The 16,151-nt window shown below is 57.7% G+C and overlaps 11 protein-coding genes across 11 annotated transcripts; 3 read left to right on the top strand and 8 right to left on the bottom strand.

Annotated features, from left to right (window-relative positions):
- Positions 1–134: 134 nt before the first annotated feature.
- Positions 135–1,466, top strand: KRP23_14984 (Cilia- and flagella-associated protein 36; the record flags this gene model as incomplete). Its single annotated transcript, XM_067885872.1, has 3 exons — positions 135–1,223; positions 1,294–1,380; positions 1,446–1,466. 3 exons carry the CDS (start codon positions 135–137, stop codon positions 1,464–1,466), a joined length of 1,197 nt encoding a protein of 398 aa, XP_067736879.1.
- Positions 1,467–1,612: 146 nt separating this feature from the next.
- On the bottom strand, positions 1,613–3,856 carry KRP23_14985 (Trifunctional enzyme subunit alpha, mitochondrial; the record flags this gene model as incomplete). The annotated part of the gene is made up of 1 exon (XM_067885873.1): positions 1,613–3,856. The coding sequence occupies one exon, from the start codon at positions 3,854–3,856 to the stop codon at positions 1,613–1,615; it is 2,244 nt and encodes a 747-aa protein (XP_067736880.1).
- A 645-nt stretch (positions 3,857–4,501) lies between these two features.
- On the bottom strand, positions 4,502–4,981 carry KRP23_14986 (uncharacterized protein; the record flags this gene model as incomplete). Its single annotated transcript, XM_067885874.1, has 1 exon — positions 4,502–4,981. One exon carries the CDS (start codon positions 4,979–4,981, stop codon positions 4,502–4,504), a length of 480 nt encoding a protein of 159 aa, XP_067736881.1.
- Positions 4,982–5,153: 172 nt separating this feature from the next.
- KRP23_14987 (Alpha/beta hydrolase domain-containing protein WAV2) lies at positions 5,154–6,441 on the bottom strand (the record flags this gene model as incomplete). Its single annotated transcript, XM_067885875.1, has 5 exons — positions 5,154–5,618; positions 5,681–5,797; positions 5,867–6,000; positions 6,069–6,215; positions 6,279–6,441. 5 exons carry the CDS (start codon positions 6,439–6,441, stop codon positions 5,154–5,156), a joined length of 1,026 nt encoding a protein of 341 aa, XP_067736882.1.
- Positions 6,442–6,673: 232 nt separating this feature from the next.
- On the bottom strand, positions 6,674–7,485 carry KRP23_14988 (Ras-related protein Rac1; the record flags this gene model as incomplete). Its single annotated transcript, XM_067885876.1, has 4 exons — positions 6,674–6,838; positions 6,917–7,082; positions 7,142–7,369; positions 7,448–7,485. 4 exons carry the CDS (start codon positions 7,483–7,485, stop codon positions 6,674–6,676), a joined length of 597 nt encoding a protein of 198 aa, XP_067736883.1.
- Positions 7,486–7,772: 287 nt separating this feature from the next.
- KRP23_14989 (uncharacterized protein) lies at positions 7,773–8,342 on the bottom strand (the record flags this gene model as incomplete). Its single annotated transcript, XM_067885877.1, has 4 exons — positions 7,773–7,798; positions 7,880–7,984; positions 8,041–8,160; positions 8,255–8,342. The coding sequence occupies 4 exons, from the start codon at positions 8,340–8,342 to the stop codon at positions 7,773–7,775; spliced, it is 339 nt and encodes a 112-aa protein (XP_067736884.1).
- A 173-nt stretch (positions 8,343–8,515) lies between these two features.
- On the bottom strand, positions 8,516–10,279 carry KRP23_14990 (uncharacterized protein; the record flags this gene model as incomplete). The annotated part of the gene is made up of 1 exon (XM_067885878.1): positions 8,516–10,279. One exon carries the CDS (start codon positions 10,277–10,279, stop codon positions 8,516–8,518), a length of 1,764 nt encoding a protein of 587 aa, XP_067736885.1.
- A 494-nt stretch (positions 10,280–10,773) lies between these two features.
- Positions 10,774–11,523, top strand: KRP23_14991 (uncharacterized protein; the record flags this gene model as incomplete). The annotated part of the gene is made up of 1 exon (XM_067885879.1): positions 10,774–11,523. One exon carries the CDS (start codon positions 10,774–10,776, stop codon positions 11,521–11,523), a length of 750 nt encoding a protein of 249 aa, XP_067736886.1.
- Positions 11,524–11,794: 271 nt separating this feature from the next.
- Positions 11,795–13,228, bottom strand: KRP23_14992 (Beta-1,3-galactosyltransferase 1; the record flags this gene model as incomplete). The annotated part of the gene is made up of 1 exon (XM_067885880.1): positions 11,795–13,228. One exon carries the CDS (start codon positions 13,226–13,228, stop codon positions 11,795–11,797), a length of 1,434 nt encoding a protein of 477 aa, XP_067736887.1.
- Positions 13,229–13,608: 380 nt separating this feature from the next.
- On the top strand, positions 13,609–14,007 carry KRP23_14993 (putative fucosyltransferase R654; the record flags this gene model as incomplete). The annotated part of the gene is made up of 1 exon (XM_067885882.1): positions 13,609–14,007. One exon carries the CDS (start codon positions 13,609–13,611, stop codon positions 14,005–14,007), a length of 399 nt encoding a protein of 132 aa, XP_067736888.1.
- Positions 14,008–14,832: 825 nt separating this feature from the next.
- KRP23_14994 (uncharacterized protein) lies at positions 14,833–15,714 on the bottom strand (the record flags this gene model as incomplete). The annotated part of the gene is made up of 1 exon (XM_067885883.1): positions 14,833–15,714. The coding sequence occupies one exon, from the start codon at positions 15,712–15,714 to the stop codon at positions 14,833–14,835; it is 882 nt and encodes a 293-aa protein (XP_067736889.1).
- Between the last annotated feature and the right edge of the window lie 437 nt (positions 15,715–16,151).

Below are 16,151 nucleotides of genomic sequence, written 5' to 3' on the forward strand. Positions count from 1 at the left end.
GTTTCGAACCGTTCTGGCCGCACGCGATTCGCTGAAATGCGCATGGCTACATTTAAAGTGTAGCCATATTGGATCTTGCCCACGAAACGACGCGACCGCCAGAGAGACCACCCGCAGCAAGGAACAGGACCAAGATGAGCGACGCGGCGCTGGAGTTCACGACGGAGGAGAGCGACTGGGTCTTTGACTACGTGCTGAATCTCTTCCGCTCGCCCGCGTGGGAGCTGCCGGTCATGTGCTTCATCGACGACAACTGCGCCAGCTTCGACACGGGCGAGGAGAACAAGTTCGTCTACACGGAGCTGCACTCGCAGTTCCGCGAGCTGGTGGAGAGTGTTCTGGGCTCACACTTGGCGGAGATGGGGCTTACAGCCACGGACTTTGCCTCCATCTGTGAGAAGCAGCGGGACAGCGAGCGGGCGGCTGGAGGCTCCGTGAGCGACGGCGTCAGCGCTGACGTGGTGAACCAGATCCTGGCCATGGACGACTTCCTCAGCTTCAAGAAGCTCATGGTCAAGCGTAACTTGGAGCTGGAGCTGGAAGCGATCAAGGAGCTGCGTGAAGAGGTGATCGAGGACGAACACGACCTGGAGGCGCAGTTCATGGAGCTCAGTGTGCTGTACAAGCAGGAGGAGATGGAGCAGGCCGAGCTGGAGGCCGCGCTGGCCATGTCCATGAGTGTGCAAACCGAGCAGTTGCGACTCGCATCCGTGGCGGCTAAAGTAGCTGAAGACAAGTATGCGAGCGCTGCATCGGAGACCCGGCAGCTCTCCCCCGCAGAGGTGCAGCAGCAGATTCGCGAGAGCAAGAAGAAGGCCGAGGAGATCTGTAAGCGAAACAAAGAGTCGCTTGAAGAGAACCGCAGCAAACAGCGCGAGTGGCAGCAGGCTGCTGAAATCTCGGAGGAGGAACTGAAGCGACGTGAAGAGTATCTGCGGAAGCAGCGCGACCTCATCATTGCAAAGAAGAAACGCGAGCGCGAGGCGCAACTAAAGGAGTACCAGCAGGAGCAGAAGGCCACAGCTCCCGAGCCACCTGCGCAGCTGGCGGTAAAACTCCAGAGCAAGACGGCGGCGGCAGATGAGGCTAAGAAAACGGAGTTGGAAGACCGCAGGAACGCATTGCGTATTGCATTGGTGCGCCGCATGAAGCAGGACCTGATCGAGTCTGCGAACGCGGCGGATTCTGAGCCCAGTCGTACAGGAAGCTTCAATGTGCACCAGGTACGAACGACACCGCATGCGTTGAGATAGGCTTAATGGACTCTAATATGCGCTGGGGTTCGTCGTGAAGGTGGTGGAGCTTGACGAGAAGCTGCAGCGCGTGGAAGATCTGCGTCGACAGAGCCAAGAGCGGGAGCACAAGGTACACGCAAAGCTGGTACGTCGTGTTCTATTCGCTCACCTTGCTTCGCCTTGCTCACTACCCCAATTCACTTGCATCAGAGGAATGGTGTCTCCACTTGAGTGGCTATGGACCAGCCCTACTAGCATGAAACATCAGTCCAAATGTGCATTTCTTCCTGCATTACTTTGCTTCTGCTTTGAGGATTAGAAGCGACTGCCGCCACCACTATCCACGCGCAATCTCCCTATATAAACGGAATTCAGCCTTACTTCGAGTGGAACTTCTTGTTGGTCTTGGCCATGTCTTGCAGAAGCGGTGCAGGGGCGAACTGCTCGCCATACTGGTCAGCGTAGCGCTGCATCATCTCCGTGAATTTAGTGCTGCCCACCAGGTCGACGTAGCGGAACGGGCCGCCAATGAAAGGCGGGAAACCAATACCAAAGACGGCACCAATATCGCCCTCTGACGGAGACTCAATGATATCATCCTGCACACAGAGGACAGCCTCGTTCACGAAACGTGAAATAAGGCGGTTGACCGTATCTTCGTCGCTGAGCTTCAGGTCTTCCTTCTGGAACTTCTTCACAAGGTTCATGGCATCAGCGTTGATGGTCTTCTTGCCCTTCTTGCCCTTAGGAGGCTGCACGAAGAAGCCCTTGCCAGACTTCTTGCCGAGGAACCCCTGTCCGATCATCTCCTCGAACAGCTTGGCATCTCCACCATCCATACGCACACCCAGCGCCTTGGACAGCGTCTGGTTAACGTGGAAGGCCACATCCAGACCAACCTCGTCGGCCAGAGTGATGGGGCCCACAGGCAGACCCCACGTCGTCATGAGCTTATCGAGCTTCTCCGGCTCCACACCGTCTCCGACAAGCGCCAACGTCTCAGCGATGTATGGGCCAAGGCAACGGTTCACGTAAAAGCCAGGTACATCCTTCACTACAATAGCCGTCTTGCCTTGACGAAGTCCCAGATCAACAGCCTTCGCCGCAGTAGCGTCGCTCGTACCAGCGTGGCGAATGATTTCCAGCAGCGGCATGCTCGGCACAGGCGAGAAGTAGTGCATGCCAATCACGTTCTCCGGGCGCTTGCAAGCAGATGCAATGTCAGCAATCGGCAAAGCCGAAGTGTTGGTGGCAATCACGCAGTCCTTCGACACGTACTTCTCCAGATCTGACAGGACCTTGTGCTTGAGAGAGAGGTCCTCAAAAACAGCCTCAATGGCAAGATCCGCCTTCTTCATGTGCGTCTTCCACACCTCATCCTCGTCAGACAGAGGCACTACGTTGGCCATGACGGCATCGCGGTCGTAGATCGTCATTCGATTGCGCTTCACCTTCTGGTCCAGGTTGCTGCGCACGTAGTCTTCACCCTTGGCAGCAGCCGCAGCGTCGCGATCCTTCAGCAGAACGCGCACCCCCTTCGCAGCGGACACCTGCGCGATACCAGCTCCCATGAGGCCAGCACCGACCACAGCCATGGTCTGTACAGGCTTCTCAGGCTTGCCGTAGCGATTCTTCTTGAGCGCCGTCTGTCCGAAGAAGATGCTCATGAGCGCCTTGGCCTCGTTGGTCATGCCCAGTTTGGCAAAGTTGGCCGCCTCAACCTCCAGCCCCTTCGTGAGTCCCTGCTCCACGCCCGTCTGCGCTGCCTCAAGGATCAGCTTGGGCGCCGGGTAGTGGCCGCCAGTCTTCTTCTCCACCATCTCCCCAGCCTTCTTGAACACGACCTGGCGCAGCGGAGTGTCCTCCAAGACGCGATTGACCAATCCCTTGTTCTTCTTCTTGGGCTTCAAACTGCCCGCAGCCAGTTGCTGCGCCGCCGCAATGGCTGCATTCTCCAGAGCGTACGGGTCCGCCACTTGGTTCACGAGACCCATCTTCAGCGCCTTGTCAGGCTTGATGTTCTTGCCCGTGAGCATCATGTCCAGCGCCGCCTGGATGCCCACCAGCTTGGGTAAGCGCTGGGTGCCTCCCGCCCCAGGCAGCAGCCCCAGCATCACTTCTGGCAGCGCCAGTTGCGTCTTCTTGCTCTGGGAGGCCACTCGGTAGTGGCAGGCGAGCGCTACCTCCAGGCCACCGCCCATGCAGGAGCCGTCAATGGCCGCCACAAACGGCTTCTTGGAACTAGCCAGGCGGCTCATGAAGCTCTGGCCGGCGCTCGACATGGCGCGCATCTCCTCCTCCGTCTTGCACGCGTTGAGCTCAGCGATGTCGGCGCCGGCGATGAACACGCCGGGCTTGGCCGAGATGAGCACCACCGACTTGATGTTGGGGTCGCTCTCCACTGTGTCCAGCATGGCTGTCATCTCGGCCGTCATTTTGGACGAGATCGTGTTCACCTTGGCCGCCTTGTCGTCCAGCCGCACGATGGCCACGCCGTTCTCTCGCGTCTCCAGCGTCAGGAACGCACCCGAGCCGCCGGCGGCGCTGGACAACGCGCGCGCGGACGCCAGGCGCGCACACAACGCCGCGCGACGCAGGATCGAGGTCGTCTGGAGCACCATCAGATGATCGTCCGAAGCCGCTTGCGTGCCAACCGCCCGATTCCGAAGTGAAAAGATCTGCGCCTTTTCGGATACGACCCCTATTTCAGCCAACCACAGCAGCGCGCGTCCTTTTCGGACTGAGATTCCGACGTGCGACTCAGTTCAACCAATCGCAGCGCGGCTACGAGGCCACTTCAACATAGTATTTACAACCTGCTATTATCACAACTGTGCTGCTGCACGAAAACTAACGTCAAGATTCACGCACTTTCTTTTGAGCTCCAACGCTAACGAAATAGCAGACCTCCAACGCGAGGGTCGTCCATTTCTTGGCAAGTCTGGAGATGATGACGAAGCTCCACATTCATTTCACACCTGCATTGCAACTAGGTTCGCGTTTAGACAATCGCAAGCAGTTTAGCCACAATCGGCCACAAGGTCACAGCCACGAACGGGTCTGGAAAAGCCTGACGGGGGAAGAGCGTTGGCCAGCAGTCGACGACAGTTGAAGCCGGCTAGAACCGGGTCTACAATGGGGCTGATTGGCATCACCGCCGGTGACTGGATCGCTCCGTTTGCCACGGAGAACAGTCGGTACTGGCGCACAGTTCGACCAGGCGAGATATGAATGCACAGTACATACTGCACACCCGGACAGCGGCTCTACCGCTCCGCCTTGTTGTTGAGCTGCGTCCAAAGTCGCGACACGCCAACCCCCACCTTGAGCGTGTAAAATTCAGCCCAGTGAAGTCCCGCAGGTAGCACCGCACCACTTTCAGGTTTTGGGGGAAAACCAACGTCGGGCTCAATGTGCTCCAGCGACTCCACGTACGTATCGCCCGCCAGGGCCAGAAAACGATCTCGTGTTCCAGTGGCGGCGGTCAGTTCTTCTCGAAAACACGCTACGGCACGGCCATGAACCCAACCCGGCAGCTCCACGATGTAGATTCTACCATTGACCCACGTCATGGCACGAGAACGACGCGCTTGGTTCTCTGACGTGACGTCGCGATCCCAATCATCTTCTGTCGCATGGCACACCTCGAACCCTGGGTCGTCATCACGGCGCGTCGGGGCGGGGCGGGGAGGCAGCGCTCGGCCGCCGCCAGGTCGAGCGCTCGAATCGCCTGATTGATCAACCATATCGGAAAGAATTGTGTTGTAGAACTTTGCTCGGAAGACTTTGTGTCCACGAGGAGAAACAAAATGCTGTTGAGCCTTTCTTGAAAAAAAAAAACAGCACGACGATGAACCAAGTGTCGCTTCCCAAGATTGTTATTGATACTCTCTCTGCGCGTCTGCAATCGGCGGCGTTCTACTCGGCCTTCGGCTTCTGCTGGAGCGAGCTGAGCAGCGGTTGCTGGAGCATGTTCGGGATGGTATTCTCCTCTGGAGCCACACCATCGTCCGAAGACGAGGCATCACTGACCAGACACGTCGTGTCGCCGCCCAGCGCGTCCAGGAACTCCCGCAGCTGCGAGAAGTACTTTTCACCTCCGCGTAGCCACGAGTCGTTGTGCGTCCCGCCTGACACTGGATACCACACGGCGCGCTGGCTGGAGATAGCGAGAGACCGCAGTCGCTCCATGTGGAAGTGGGGCACCAGCTCGTCCTGCAGCCCCGCGATGAAGAGGATCGGCTGCTTGAGCTTTTGAATAGCCAGCTCGCTGTTCCAGTCCATGCGCAGCACCAGCGGCTTGACGTACGTCAGGAACGGCATCAGCGCGTCCACCATGGCTGAAATGCTGAGGAACGTGTTCTCCAAGACAACAGCAGCCACCTGAACGACGAAACACCCGTCAGGAAAATATACAACTACCCTTGCTGCGATGAGAAACGTACTCTAGTAGGCTCCTTTTCAGCCAGGTAGACAGACACCGCCCCACCCAGTGACCGACCGAACACCACGAGCTTCGACGTGTCGATGTCCGTACGAGCATACATGGCGTCCAAAGCAGCCTGCAACAAAGGGACACACGAACAGTTAGCAAGTTCAAAGGCAGCAATAGTCATCAAGCATCCACGTACGTCGGCATCCAGCTTGAGTCCTTCCTCGGACGGTTCTCCCTCACTGTGGCCGAATCCTCGGTAGTCCACGAGCAGAATGTTGACCCCCACTTTCCGGAACAGCTGCACCGCGTTCGGAAGACGATACCCAATGTCTGCAGCAACATGAGTTAGAAACCCCTATAAATCCACACACAAATCAATAATCCAGCAGCCAACTCACTCCCAGCGTTGCCGTGGAAGAAGATGAGCGTCGGCCGAGTGGTGTGATCCTTCTGTTTCATGAGCCACGCGTTGATCTTCACGCCGTCTTTGCAAGGGATCATGAGGTCTTCATACTCGATTGCGAACTCCCCCGGGTGTCGATATCCTGCCGCCAAACCAAATATCAGCTATAGACGCCAGAGGCGTTGTTAACTCAACTGCCGCGCACCTGGAGGGTTGTCCTTTGTGAACTTGGAGGCGCCGGGGATCGTGGGAAAGTAGAGCAGCCGGTCCTGGAACATGTAGAGCAGGACGAGCGCGCCCACGCATAGCGTACCGCCCGTGTAGGCCGCACCCAGCAGCCACGACGTCAGGCCCGAGCTCTCGGTCATCGGAAGGTGTCCTAATGCTCCTGATTGCGAATCTGACCGGAAAGTTGCAAATCGAAAGTAATTACAGCCTATTGATACTCATCCCTCTCTCATTGTGAAATCATATTTACGAAAGTAGCCAAGTTTGTTGCTTTAAACTATATCGTAGCCCAAGAACTTCAAGATGCAAGGATACAATGAAGACCGTGGATGCATTATCTGTGTGCTCGTTCGCCTGTACTGCACAGAGCCTCTACAGGATCGAGCACTTGAAGGATCGCTGCTTGCTCTTGGGGTTCTGCTGGTTGGTGATCACGCATCGAATGCCTTCGTCGAAGACCGACTTGAGCCCCTTCTGGGTCAGAGCCGAGCACTCCATATATTTGTACGCGCCAAGCTCAGTCTTAAGCATCTCGCCCTGCAATGGGAATCACCACCGTCACAAAAGTATTAGTCAGCATGAACGTGTATGACACCCCACGTCGCTTTATCGTACCTGCTCCTTCGAGATCGGGGCGAGCTTCTTCTCGCGCAGCTTCTCCAGCGTCTCCTCGTCGTCTCGCAGATCGGACTTTGTACCCACCAAAATGAACGGCACACCGGGCGCGTGGTGGCGGATTTCGGGCAACCATTTGGACTTGACGTTCTCAAACGAAGCGCGACTACACAACAGCAGTTAGCAACTACCACACACACACACACTACACCACTGACGCCGCACCTGACGACGGAGAAGCAGATGAGGAAAACGTCCGTCTGCGGGTAGCTCAGTGGACGCAAGCGATCGTAGTCCTCCTGGCCCGCAGTATCCCAGAGCCCCAAGTTGATGGGCCGGTTGTCCACCATCACGTTGGCGCTATAGTTGTCGAACACCGTCGGGATGTACTCGCCCGGGAACGTGTTGGTCGTGTACGAGATGAGCACGCACGTCTTCCCCACGGCGCCGTCTCTGATGGTCACACACACATACTTGGTCGTTAGCATCCGAGACGCCACACAAGACTCCTTCGGTCGCTCTGTCACTCACCCGACGACCACACACTTCATGTTCTGCATGGCGGACATATTGCTGCTGCTGGCGTCTGCGCAATGGGACGGAGATCAGCGATGTGTGTGCGTGTTGCGGGTCGTTTGCTGCAGTGCGAAGAGCCTTCATGCGGCCTCAGCGGTTTCCGGACCGAGTTCCGGCCTCAATCCAGAGCTAAACATAGAATTCTAGATGCATACTGAAACCAAGTCACTCCGTTCAGCACGATCGATAAAAATGAGGCCTGCAAACGCTGGCGCCACCATCGTGTTCCTTGCATTTGGAAGGGCAAACTCTAGGCGCTACCCAGCTAGCCTAGCCTAGCCTAGCGCACGTCATTAAACTTGATCTCTGCGGTCATCACCACGGCAGGCAGGCAGCAAGCAGGTCAGCAACGGCAGCACAACACCAATGACAACTGCATGGACGAACCCAGCGACCCCGTGTACTGCTCCAGCTGGTCCACCATGTCTTCCAGCTCCGTCAGCTCCTCGTCGATGCCGTCGATGATGTTCATCTTCTCCTCCATTGCATTTGCTAGCCGGCAACAATGAGCACCTTTCACGCACAATATGGACGGACACAGCTCCTACCTCGCGCCTCCAGGACCTTGGATAGTTTTCCGATACTCCTGGCCTCCCGCTTCATGCCCACGTACTTAGCATTGATGTTTCTGACCACGGCCTCCATCACCTGCATGGACTCGAGCGAGCCTGATCCAGCAAACAGCCAAATGGTGAGCTTCACGCAGCTGCTACGAAGCCCCCACACTTCTGGTCAAACAACAAACTGCTGTCTCCCACTCACCGTCAAGCTGCGCCCCCACATACGTCGTTACGTTCTCACATACGCGCTGCGTGAGCCCCCGCAGCTCGTCCACCTCCGCCTTCTCCATGCGGGTCTTTCTCAATATATAATGGCCTGCTCTGTGGCATCACTATGCATATTGACAATTTCTCACACGTCACACACATGAACCTGCGACGTGTGAGACAACTGAAACGAAAACAAAGCGCTCATAAGTTATTACTGTCTTTTAGCTTCCTGGCTTTCTCGCGCTCGTTGCAACTACATGGAGTCACTGCGCTTCAGGAGGAAACTTTCGTATCGGTGCACCGTCGACTCGGTCGGGGTGCAGCGTGGATTGCGGCGCGGAGAGACGTTGTACCGGGGTGAAAACTCGGAGGCCGCCGTCGGAGAGAGCGAAAAGTTGGAGCGGAAGCCATCTCGCGCCGCCCTGGGCGTTGGCGACTGCTTGCTCCATGGGACGACGATCCACTCGACAGCAGGCAGTTTGAGGAAGTCTCGGACATGCGGTTCCGCCGTGAGAGGGATCTCCTGGTCGAGCACGCCTTGGAAGCTCAGACGAAGTATGCGCGCGAGGAAGAGCTGCAAGTAGGCAGCTCGGCGCTCCAGGAAGCTGGCGGAGAAGTAGCGGAAGAAAGTTTTCGGCGGCAGCAGTTTGCGGATCTGCAGCGACGGAACTTTCTCCTCGAGCGTCACTGCTAGCTCATCGAACTCCGAGTAGCGACGGTCGACGGTAGCCACTTCCAGCTCCCCGTTCGAGTAGAAGAGCACACTAATAGCATACCTGGCGACGCCATCCATGACGGACACGCTGGAAACCTCCACTGTGAACGTGCCGTCGTTAGGTGTTTCGTCTACCCAGTAGCAGGGATCGATGAAGCGGACACACTTGCCAGCTCCCGGCCGATTGATGCTGCTGATCGACCGCATCAGCGGACCAAACTCGCCGCAAGTACTGCCGTTGTCGAACGAGCGACCAAACATCCGAGAGAGTGCCTCATCGCGTGGCGATCGCCTCGTAGCGTAGCATTTCCCGTAGAAGCTGGCATCCGACGACATATTGACGTCGATGTCTAGCCAAGCACTTGGCAGAACCGGACGATTGCCTCCATCTTGGCCTTCGATGCGAGCGTCACACGAGCTCGTCGCGACGATCGTCTGCTCTCCAAAGCCCAGCGCGAGGCCCAAAAAGTCTCGTACCCGCACGTTGCTCGACACGGGCTCTCTCAGCGCTACAAGCCCGTTGAAGCCAACCGCGGTGATCTGCATCACGAAGCTCAAGAACTGGATCACCTCTTCGCCGTACTCATCGAGGGCTCGCTGTTTCCGAGACGTAATGAGCCGCGTTCCGTGCGTGGGCATCTTGTCCGCCAAACGGTGGCCCAGATACTGCAGCGCCAGCGCTTCCGTGAGCTGGACGATCTCCTGCTGCGTTCGCTCGATGTACGACACGTAGTACTGCCGCTTGGAAGCCGGCTTGATGCGCGAGCCATCACAAATGGACCTGGCGCAGCAGCACATGACTGCAATCCGGAAGCAGACCTCGCCGTTGTCAAGAGCCACGGACGCCATCTTGATGGTAAAGTCTCCAGGCGAAGCAAACGCCGGCGACCACAAGTTCGGCTGGCAGAAGACGCGGCACAGCCCTTCGTGCATCGCTGGGATCTCGATCTCGTCCAGGTCGACGTTCGGTATCGCCGGCAGCGCAAGGCTCCTGCTCTTCCGGACTTTCTGGGTGTGCGGGTGCGGGGTGCGGATGATCTCCATCAGAGCTGACGGGCCCTCGCCAGCCAGAGTCAACGGGTCTGTCTGTGCCAGAGGCTTCACTTGAGCCCCCACGTTGTCGTAGTTGCGCAGCGCTCGCTCCAGTTGCGTCGTCAACGGCTTGTGGAGCTCTGCCGACGTCGCGCGCTTGTCGCGGAACGTCTCGTACGCGAGTCGCTTGGTCGCAGATGGCCCCGTCGGTATCTTGTCGGCCGTCGGCGTAGAGGGCGCCGCGCCGGTGACGCAGGACAAAGACAGCATGGCTCGAGTCTCACTGCCGCAGCAGAAGGCAAAAAGAGAACTGCCAAAGCAGCAACGGGGACAAGAATTCACTCAAATGCCGAGAAAGGCACGAGTATGTATAGCTTGCCCCCTTCGCTCAACACTGCAAATCGCGACGCGGACCGAATTAGCGAGCACTGGCAACATGAGCGTTGCCACTTACTCAACTCGAGTCAATATGAGACTGCTTTAGGCCAAGATCCACTCGCAATTTTTGTCTCGACAACCGACAGGAGCGGATTCTCTGCCAGTTCCGACGTGTCGCTACATACCATCACTAAGCAAATGGCTACACAGCACGGGAGCAAAGGCAACAGCAACATGTACACGAAATGCTGTGGGTGCAAATCAGAAGATCGCCCATCCCAATCACCTGGCCGTCAAGTGTAGCCATCCGCGATGGGTGACGTTCCGCCGCTCGAAGTCATTCTGCAATTCCCCCGCTAGACACCAAGGGACATTCCTCGCTCGCCATGGCCTGCTCGTGCGCAGGACTCGTGTCGCTCATCGTGCTGTTCGTGGCCGTGGCGCTCAACGTCGTGGCCTTCTCGCTGCCGCTCTGGACCACCAGCTCGACCGTGAACGAGTCGCTGCAGGACTCCGTGGACAGCTCTGACTTCGCCGCCGGCATCTGGGGCTTCTGCACGGACGTCCAGTTCTCCTCGGATGCGGACGGGGCCAACGCCAGCGCCAGCTTCGACCACTGCTACCTCTTCCACACGTCGTCCAAGTACGACGTGACGGACGTGGACTCGAACCTCATGGCCAACTTCTCCGACTACAGCGTGTGCGACGGCTACGGCCGCGCCGCTGACGAGAGCGACGCCACGCAGCTCGCCTATGCTGCTGCGCTGGCCACCACTGCGGGCATGGACGCCACGCAGTTCAACAAGTTCCTGGACAAGTCCTGCGGGGCGCTGGGCACGGCCACGCTCGCGTTCGGAGGTATTAGCATGAGTGCAGGCGTGCTGTCCTTCGTGGCGCTCACGCTCGGCATCACGTGCTGCAAGAAACGCTCTATCTTTGTGCTGGGCGGTAAAGTCTTCGTGGGCATTGCAACCGTGTCGACGGTGCTCATGTTCGCGCTCTGGATCCCGCAGGCCCACCCGCTGGGTAAGGCGGACGACGTCACGCTCAATGGATCATTCATTCTCAGTGTCATCAGCGCAGTACTCTATATGATTGCATCAGGGCTTGCTGGACGCCATGCAACGAAGGGATAGCTAACAGAGAGAGGATTGTGTTTGTGAGGAGGAGGAACAAGTGCCGTATTATATGCGTATGTTCGCTTCACTTTGAAGTCAACCATGTGAGGTATACTATCATTCATTGAGTAACTTGGCCGCGTACGAAGCTTCGATGAGCGCAGTCATATTCGTCTCTGGCGGTTCACGCTTAGTCCACTCGAATGACGTACTCGGCAGACTCCGCAATCGACGTAGCTGTCGGGATTAAGTTTTCTAACTATGCTATTGCTCACAAGACAAGTAGTGGCTAGTTGAGAGCGTCCTTATCCCACGTGTGCTGGTTGAAGCCGAAGCACAAGTCGCGCCCGGACTGTAGATTGTTCTGGATGATGCGCATGGCGGTTGGACCCAAGTCTGCGTACGCGAGGAGGTCATTCGTGCACGGAGTCTCGCGTAGATTCTGGAACGGCTCGAGGTGCTGCGGGTGCACTTGGATCGCTAGCAGCCACAGTGCTATCGTGACATCATCCAGGGGCCCGAGCCCCTGCAGCTCTTCACGATTGTCCGCAATGAACTCGACGACGTCCATGGACATGAGGTAGTGAGGGCCCCATGCGAACGGAGGGAATTCGTCCAGCGGGTAGACAGACTCTGGTAAATAGTATCGACGCTGAGGGTCGCGTTCTGGGAGAAACGCGTTGCCTTCCTTCACGTGACCAGCGTATACATCGTGCAGTGGCCCCATGCCCACAAGCTGGTCCACCAGGTCATCTGCACGCACGTAGACGTCCTCGTCGACGATCATAGCGTAGGCAGCACGACGAAGCAGGTGGTCCGTCCCCACGAGATGAAGAAACTCCTTGACCTTCTGTGGCAGCGTCGCGTACGAGTCTTCGCAGTCCAAGGCGTCCGTGAGTAGGTCGCCACCAAAGACTTTTTGCTCGTACGCTATGGCCTGTCGAACTTCTTCGCTGGCATCGGCTGGAAGGCGACAACCAGCAAAGAGCACATGCACAGTTGCAGGCAGCCTCTGCTCCCCCGCCCACGTCTGTCGGATGGCCTGTCGAAAGGGGAACCCGTCGACGACCCTCGTCTTGACTCCGATGACCAGTGTAGGTGGGTCGGTTGGGCTTCCATGAGAAGTATCAGTCTCTACCCCCCCCGTAGCAGCATCGATCTCGTACGTCACGTGCGTTGCAGCCTCGTCCTCTTCGTGTTGCAGTCGGAACCACTGCACCAGCCCCACGTTCTGCTCGACATCAGCTGCAGCCCCAAACAGCGCCAGATCGTCGAGGTGCTGCTGCTCCAGCGCCGTCACAAATGCCTCGTCGCTCAAGATAGTGAACGTCACTTCCTGCGACTGCATCAACTGCTTCCCGGCCTCGGGTGTTGGTGAGTCCAAGAGCACAAGACGCGCCGTGTGGTTGCCAGCGTCCATGGCCTCAGTGATGAGCGCGCCGCTCTCAATGGGGATGCACCGCCTCCAGACGCCATCCAGCTGCAGACACAGCCAGCGCAGACCCGTGTACGCGGCCATCAAGGCACTGAGGTCCGGGGTGACGACGTGGAAGCGAAATGACATCGGAGACTTGTACCGCGCATTTGGCTCCGGGTATTGTACGCGCAGCCCCTTCAACAGCTCGTCGCTCTGGTGCAGCGAAGCCACATTTGCACTGTCAATAGTCGAGGCAGCAGTCCACGAAGCCGCACACAGCAGCAAGAGCACAAGCAGGCGAGGCATCCGTGACCTTTTCCTGGAAGATCGCGTTTTGGATCCGAAGACGTTAATTGATGCCAATCACCGGCCATAAACTGACACGGTGCATATTTGTGATCGTACAGACCCATGCGGCCGTGCGTGGCTGTAGCGCTAGGCTTCGTCACGTGTGTATCTCCCGCCCGCCCCCTCCTTCACAGCTCTGTCGATGCAGACACTCCGAGCGTAAATGACCCAGCGCAGTCTGTGGAGATCGTGTATCCGCTCGACGGCGCAATCGAGAAGCCGGTCGTGCCATTCCCAAGCAGGATTGCCGTTCGTTATGGAGCCGTGCAGCAGTTCACAGATGGAACGTCAGCAAAAAGAGCTGGGGAACTTCACTGCGTGTGCCTTCATCACCTCAAATGGGTCCGATGATCAATTTCTACAATGACGACGCGGTGCGCCGGTATGCGCCGTACAAGTTCGTGCTCGCCTTTGAAAACACGCGCGCGGCGGGCTACGTGACGGAGAAGCTGGTGAATGCCTTTCTGGCGGGCAGTGTGCCCGTGTACTGGGGCGATTCCAAGACCGTGTCCGAGTTGTTTAACCCCGAGAGCTTCATCGATTGTGGCCGATTCGACAGTCTGCAGGATTGCGCCGAGTACGTTGCGCACGTGGACGACTCGCCCGAGATGTACACTCGAATGCGTCGTGAAGCACCCGTGGCCAACATGACGGCGTTCAACGAGGCTTTCTCGTGGCATCCGACTGTACCGAGTCGGTTCATGGCGGACGCAGTGCTTCGCCACTTTCACAACTAAACTCATTCAAATTTTCTGCTGCAGACTGCAGGCTATAGAGGTACGACCTGTACGGCGGGACAAGGGTCCGGTGTCGAGTGGAAGTATTGTTTCTTGCTAGTCACTTGTTGTAGTTGAGGCAACGTGTGCACGCTCCAGTCTTCGGGTGCTTTACTCGTGGCAGACAAGGCTGAGAGAGCGCGACAGACAAGGTTGATAGATCCCATTGCTGGCTCAACAAAATATATTGCCACTGCGTTACGATATGTAAAAGTACAAACTTGTCTTCCTAGCTAGCAATTGTTCATCCAAGTCTTCTTGTCGGATCAAGCAGCATGTGGCGGTAGCAGAAGTCCATTCGGCGAGCGGAATCCAGGCGCCTCACACGACGAAAGCCTCGGACGCAAGCGCCGAAGCGAAGTAGGAGAGCAAGCAAGTGCACAATCACAGTGGTCGACAGAGAGTCATGAGTCCCTGTCGACCACTGCAAAGCACACCACACTCGCACCTCACGCGAAGTACGCCAGCATCTACAGCTTGAACGAGGGTAATGAGCCCCGATCAACTGAGCCTGCTGGCGCAACTTCACGTAAGGCCTACCAAGCCTCGGCACTCCACGCACAGAAACCTTCAACGAGCGAGAAGCCGCAGACTACCGCACCACAGACACAAACGAGTCTCTGCCTCGCCAACTGGAGAGCTGCCACGCGGGAGAAATGAGTCCCACATCGTGCAGCTTCTAGACCACGGAGAGCTGAAACGTCCACGATGAGAGGCAGAAATGAGTGCCTCTGTCACCAGTCGTGATCTTCTTGCTGCAGCATCCGCCATGCACGAGTCCAGCTTTCACCGAACTAGTCGTAGGTTGTCGAATGCGATGGCGTTGCTGTCCACCCGACGTCTCTTAGGCACGACGCCGTCGCTGTCACTGACCTCCTCCTCCCGCTGCCGGATACGCGTCTGCGCCGGCACCACCTCCGCCGCCGTCTCGGTCGAACTCCACGAGCTCACCGTCGTGGGACTGCTGACGCTGCTGGTCTCCTCACTCTGCCTCTTCTCCAGCTCCAACTCCAGCGTCACCAGCTGTGTATGCAGCTCCACCGCGTCCTGTGCCATGCCTTTAAGCTGGACTCTTTTGCTGTGCAGCTTCCTCTTGTAGCGCGTCTCCATCTCCTTCTTCTCCTGGATCAGGACCGCCAGCATCTGCTCGAAGGCGTCGCTGTCGGCCTTGGCCTCTGCCAGCTCCTTGGTGTGTCTGGCCCAGTCCGCACTCCTGGCCTTCTCGCGCCTGACGCACTCGTCCTGTGTCTTCTGTAGGCGGCGCCGGAGGACCCAAGACTCGTAGGCCTCTGCCCGGCACGCCTCCGTGGCCATGGTGTGTAGCTCGATCTCGAGCCTCAGATCGTCCATCGTCAGATTGCCCACCGTCTGCTGCTGCTGCTTGCTCGCGCGCAGCTCCTCACTAAGCAGCTCGTTCTGCTGCGAGAGCGCGGCCACCTTCTGCTCCAGAAGCGTGAGTGCGTCCATGTCTTTCTTGTAGGTCGACGCCTGGTCGGCCTGCGTCTCCATCTTGCGCTGCAGCTCGGCTATCTGCTCGTCCTTGGCCTGCAGCGCGTTGTGCAGCTCCGCGTTGTCCCGCTTCAGCTCGGCCACCTTCTGCTTGAGCGCCGCCACGGTCTGCGCGTGCTTGTTCTTCATGCCCTTGCCGTAGAATCTGTCGATCGTCATGGTTCGGTCGAGGATTCCGCTGTCGCTCCGATGCTCCAGTTGGTAAATGCCAGAGAGTTGCTAACCCGGAGGCTTGTGGGCGGGAAAAGCGAGAAAGTACGCGCGCGTCGTGAATTCAAAACCAGCCTGTGGAAACACATATCTCCAACCTACCAAATGGGATACGGCTTGTACGCGTGCACCTTGCAGCGTGGCCATACCTACGTACTTCGTGCCGAAGAGAGCGCCATTTGGAGAGAACCATCTTGTCACAGGTACAAAAGCTTGTGGTCCGTTCAGAGCTTGATCGATTAGGTGACTGGCGTCGTCGGCTGGCTGGCTGTGTCTGATAGTAGCCGCTCGGTGACAGGTCTCCCGCGTATCCTGTAGGCGGTGAACCCGCGAGAGCGTCAACGGCGCAGACAGCGGCAGTGACGCACTACCCAATAGCCAATAGC

This window comes from Phytophthora ramorum, assembly GCF_020800215.1.
Source record: "Phytophthora ramorum isolate Pr-102 chromosome Unknown Phyram_PR-102_s0024, whole genome shotgun sequence".
Classification (NCBI taxonomy): Eukaryota; Oomycota; class Peronosporomycetes; order Peronosporales; family Peronosporaceae; genus Phytophthora; species Phytophthora ramorum.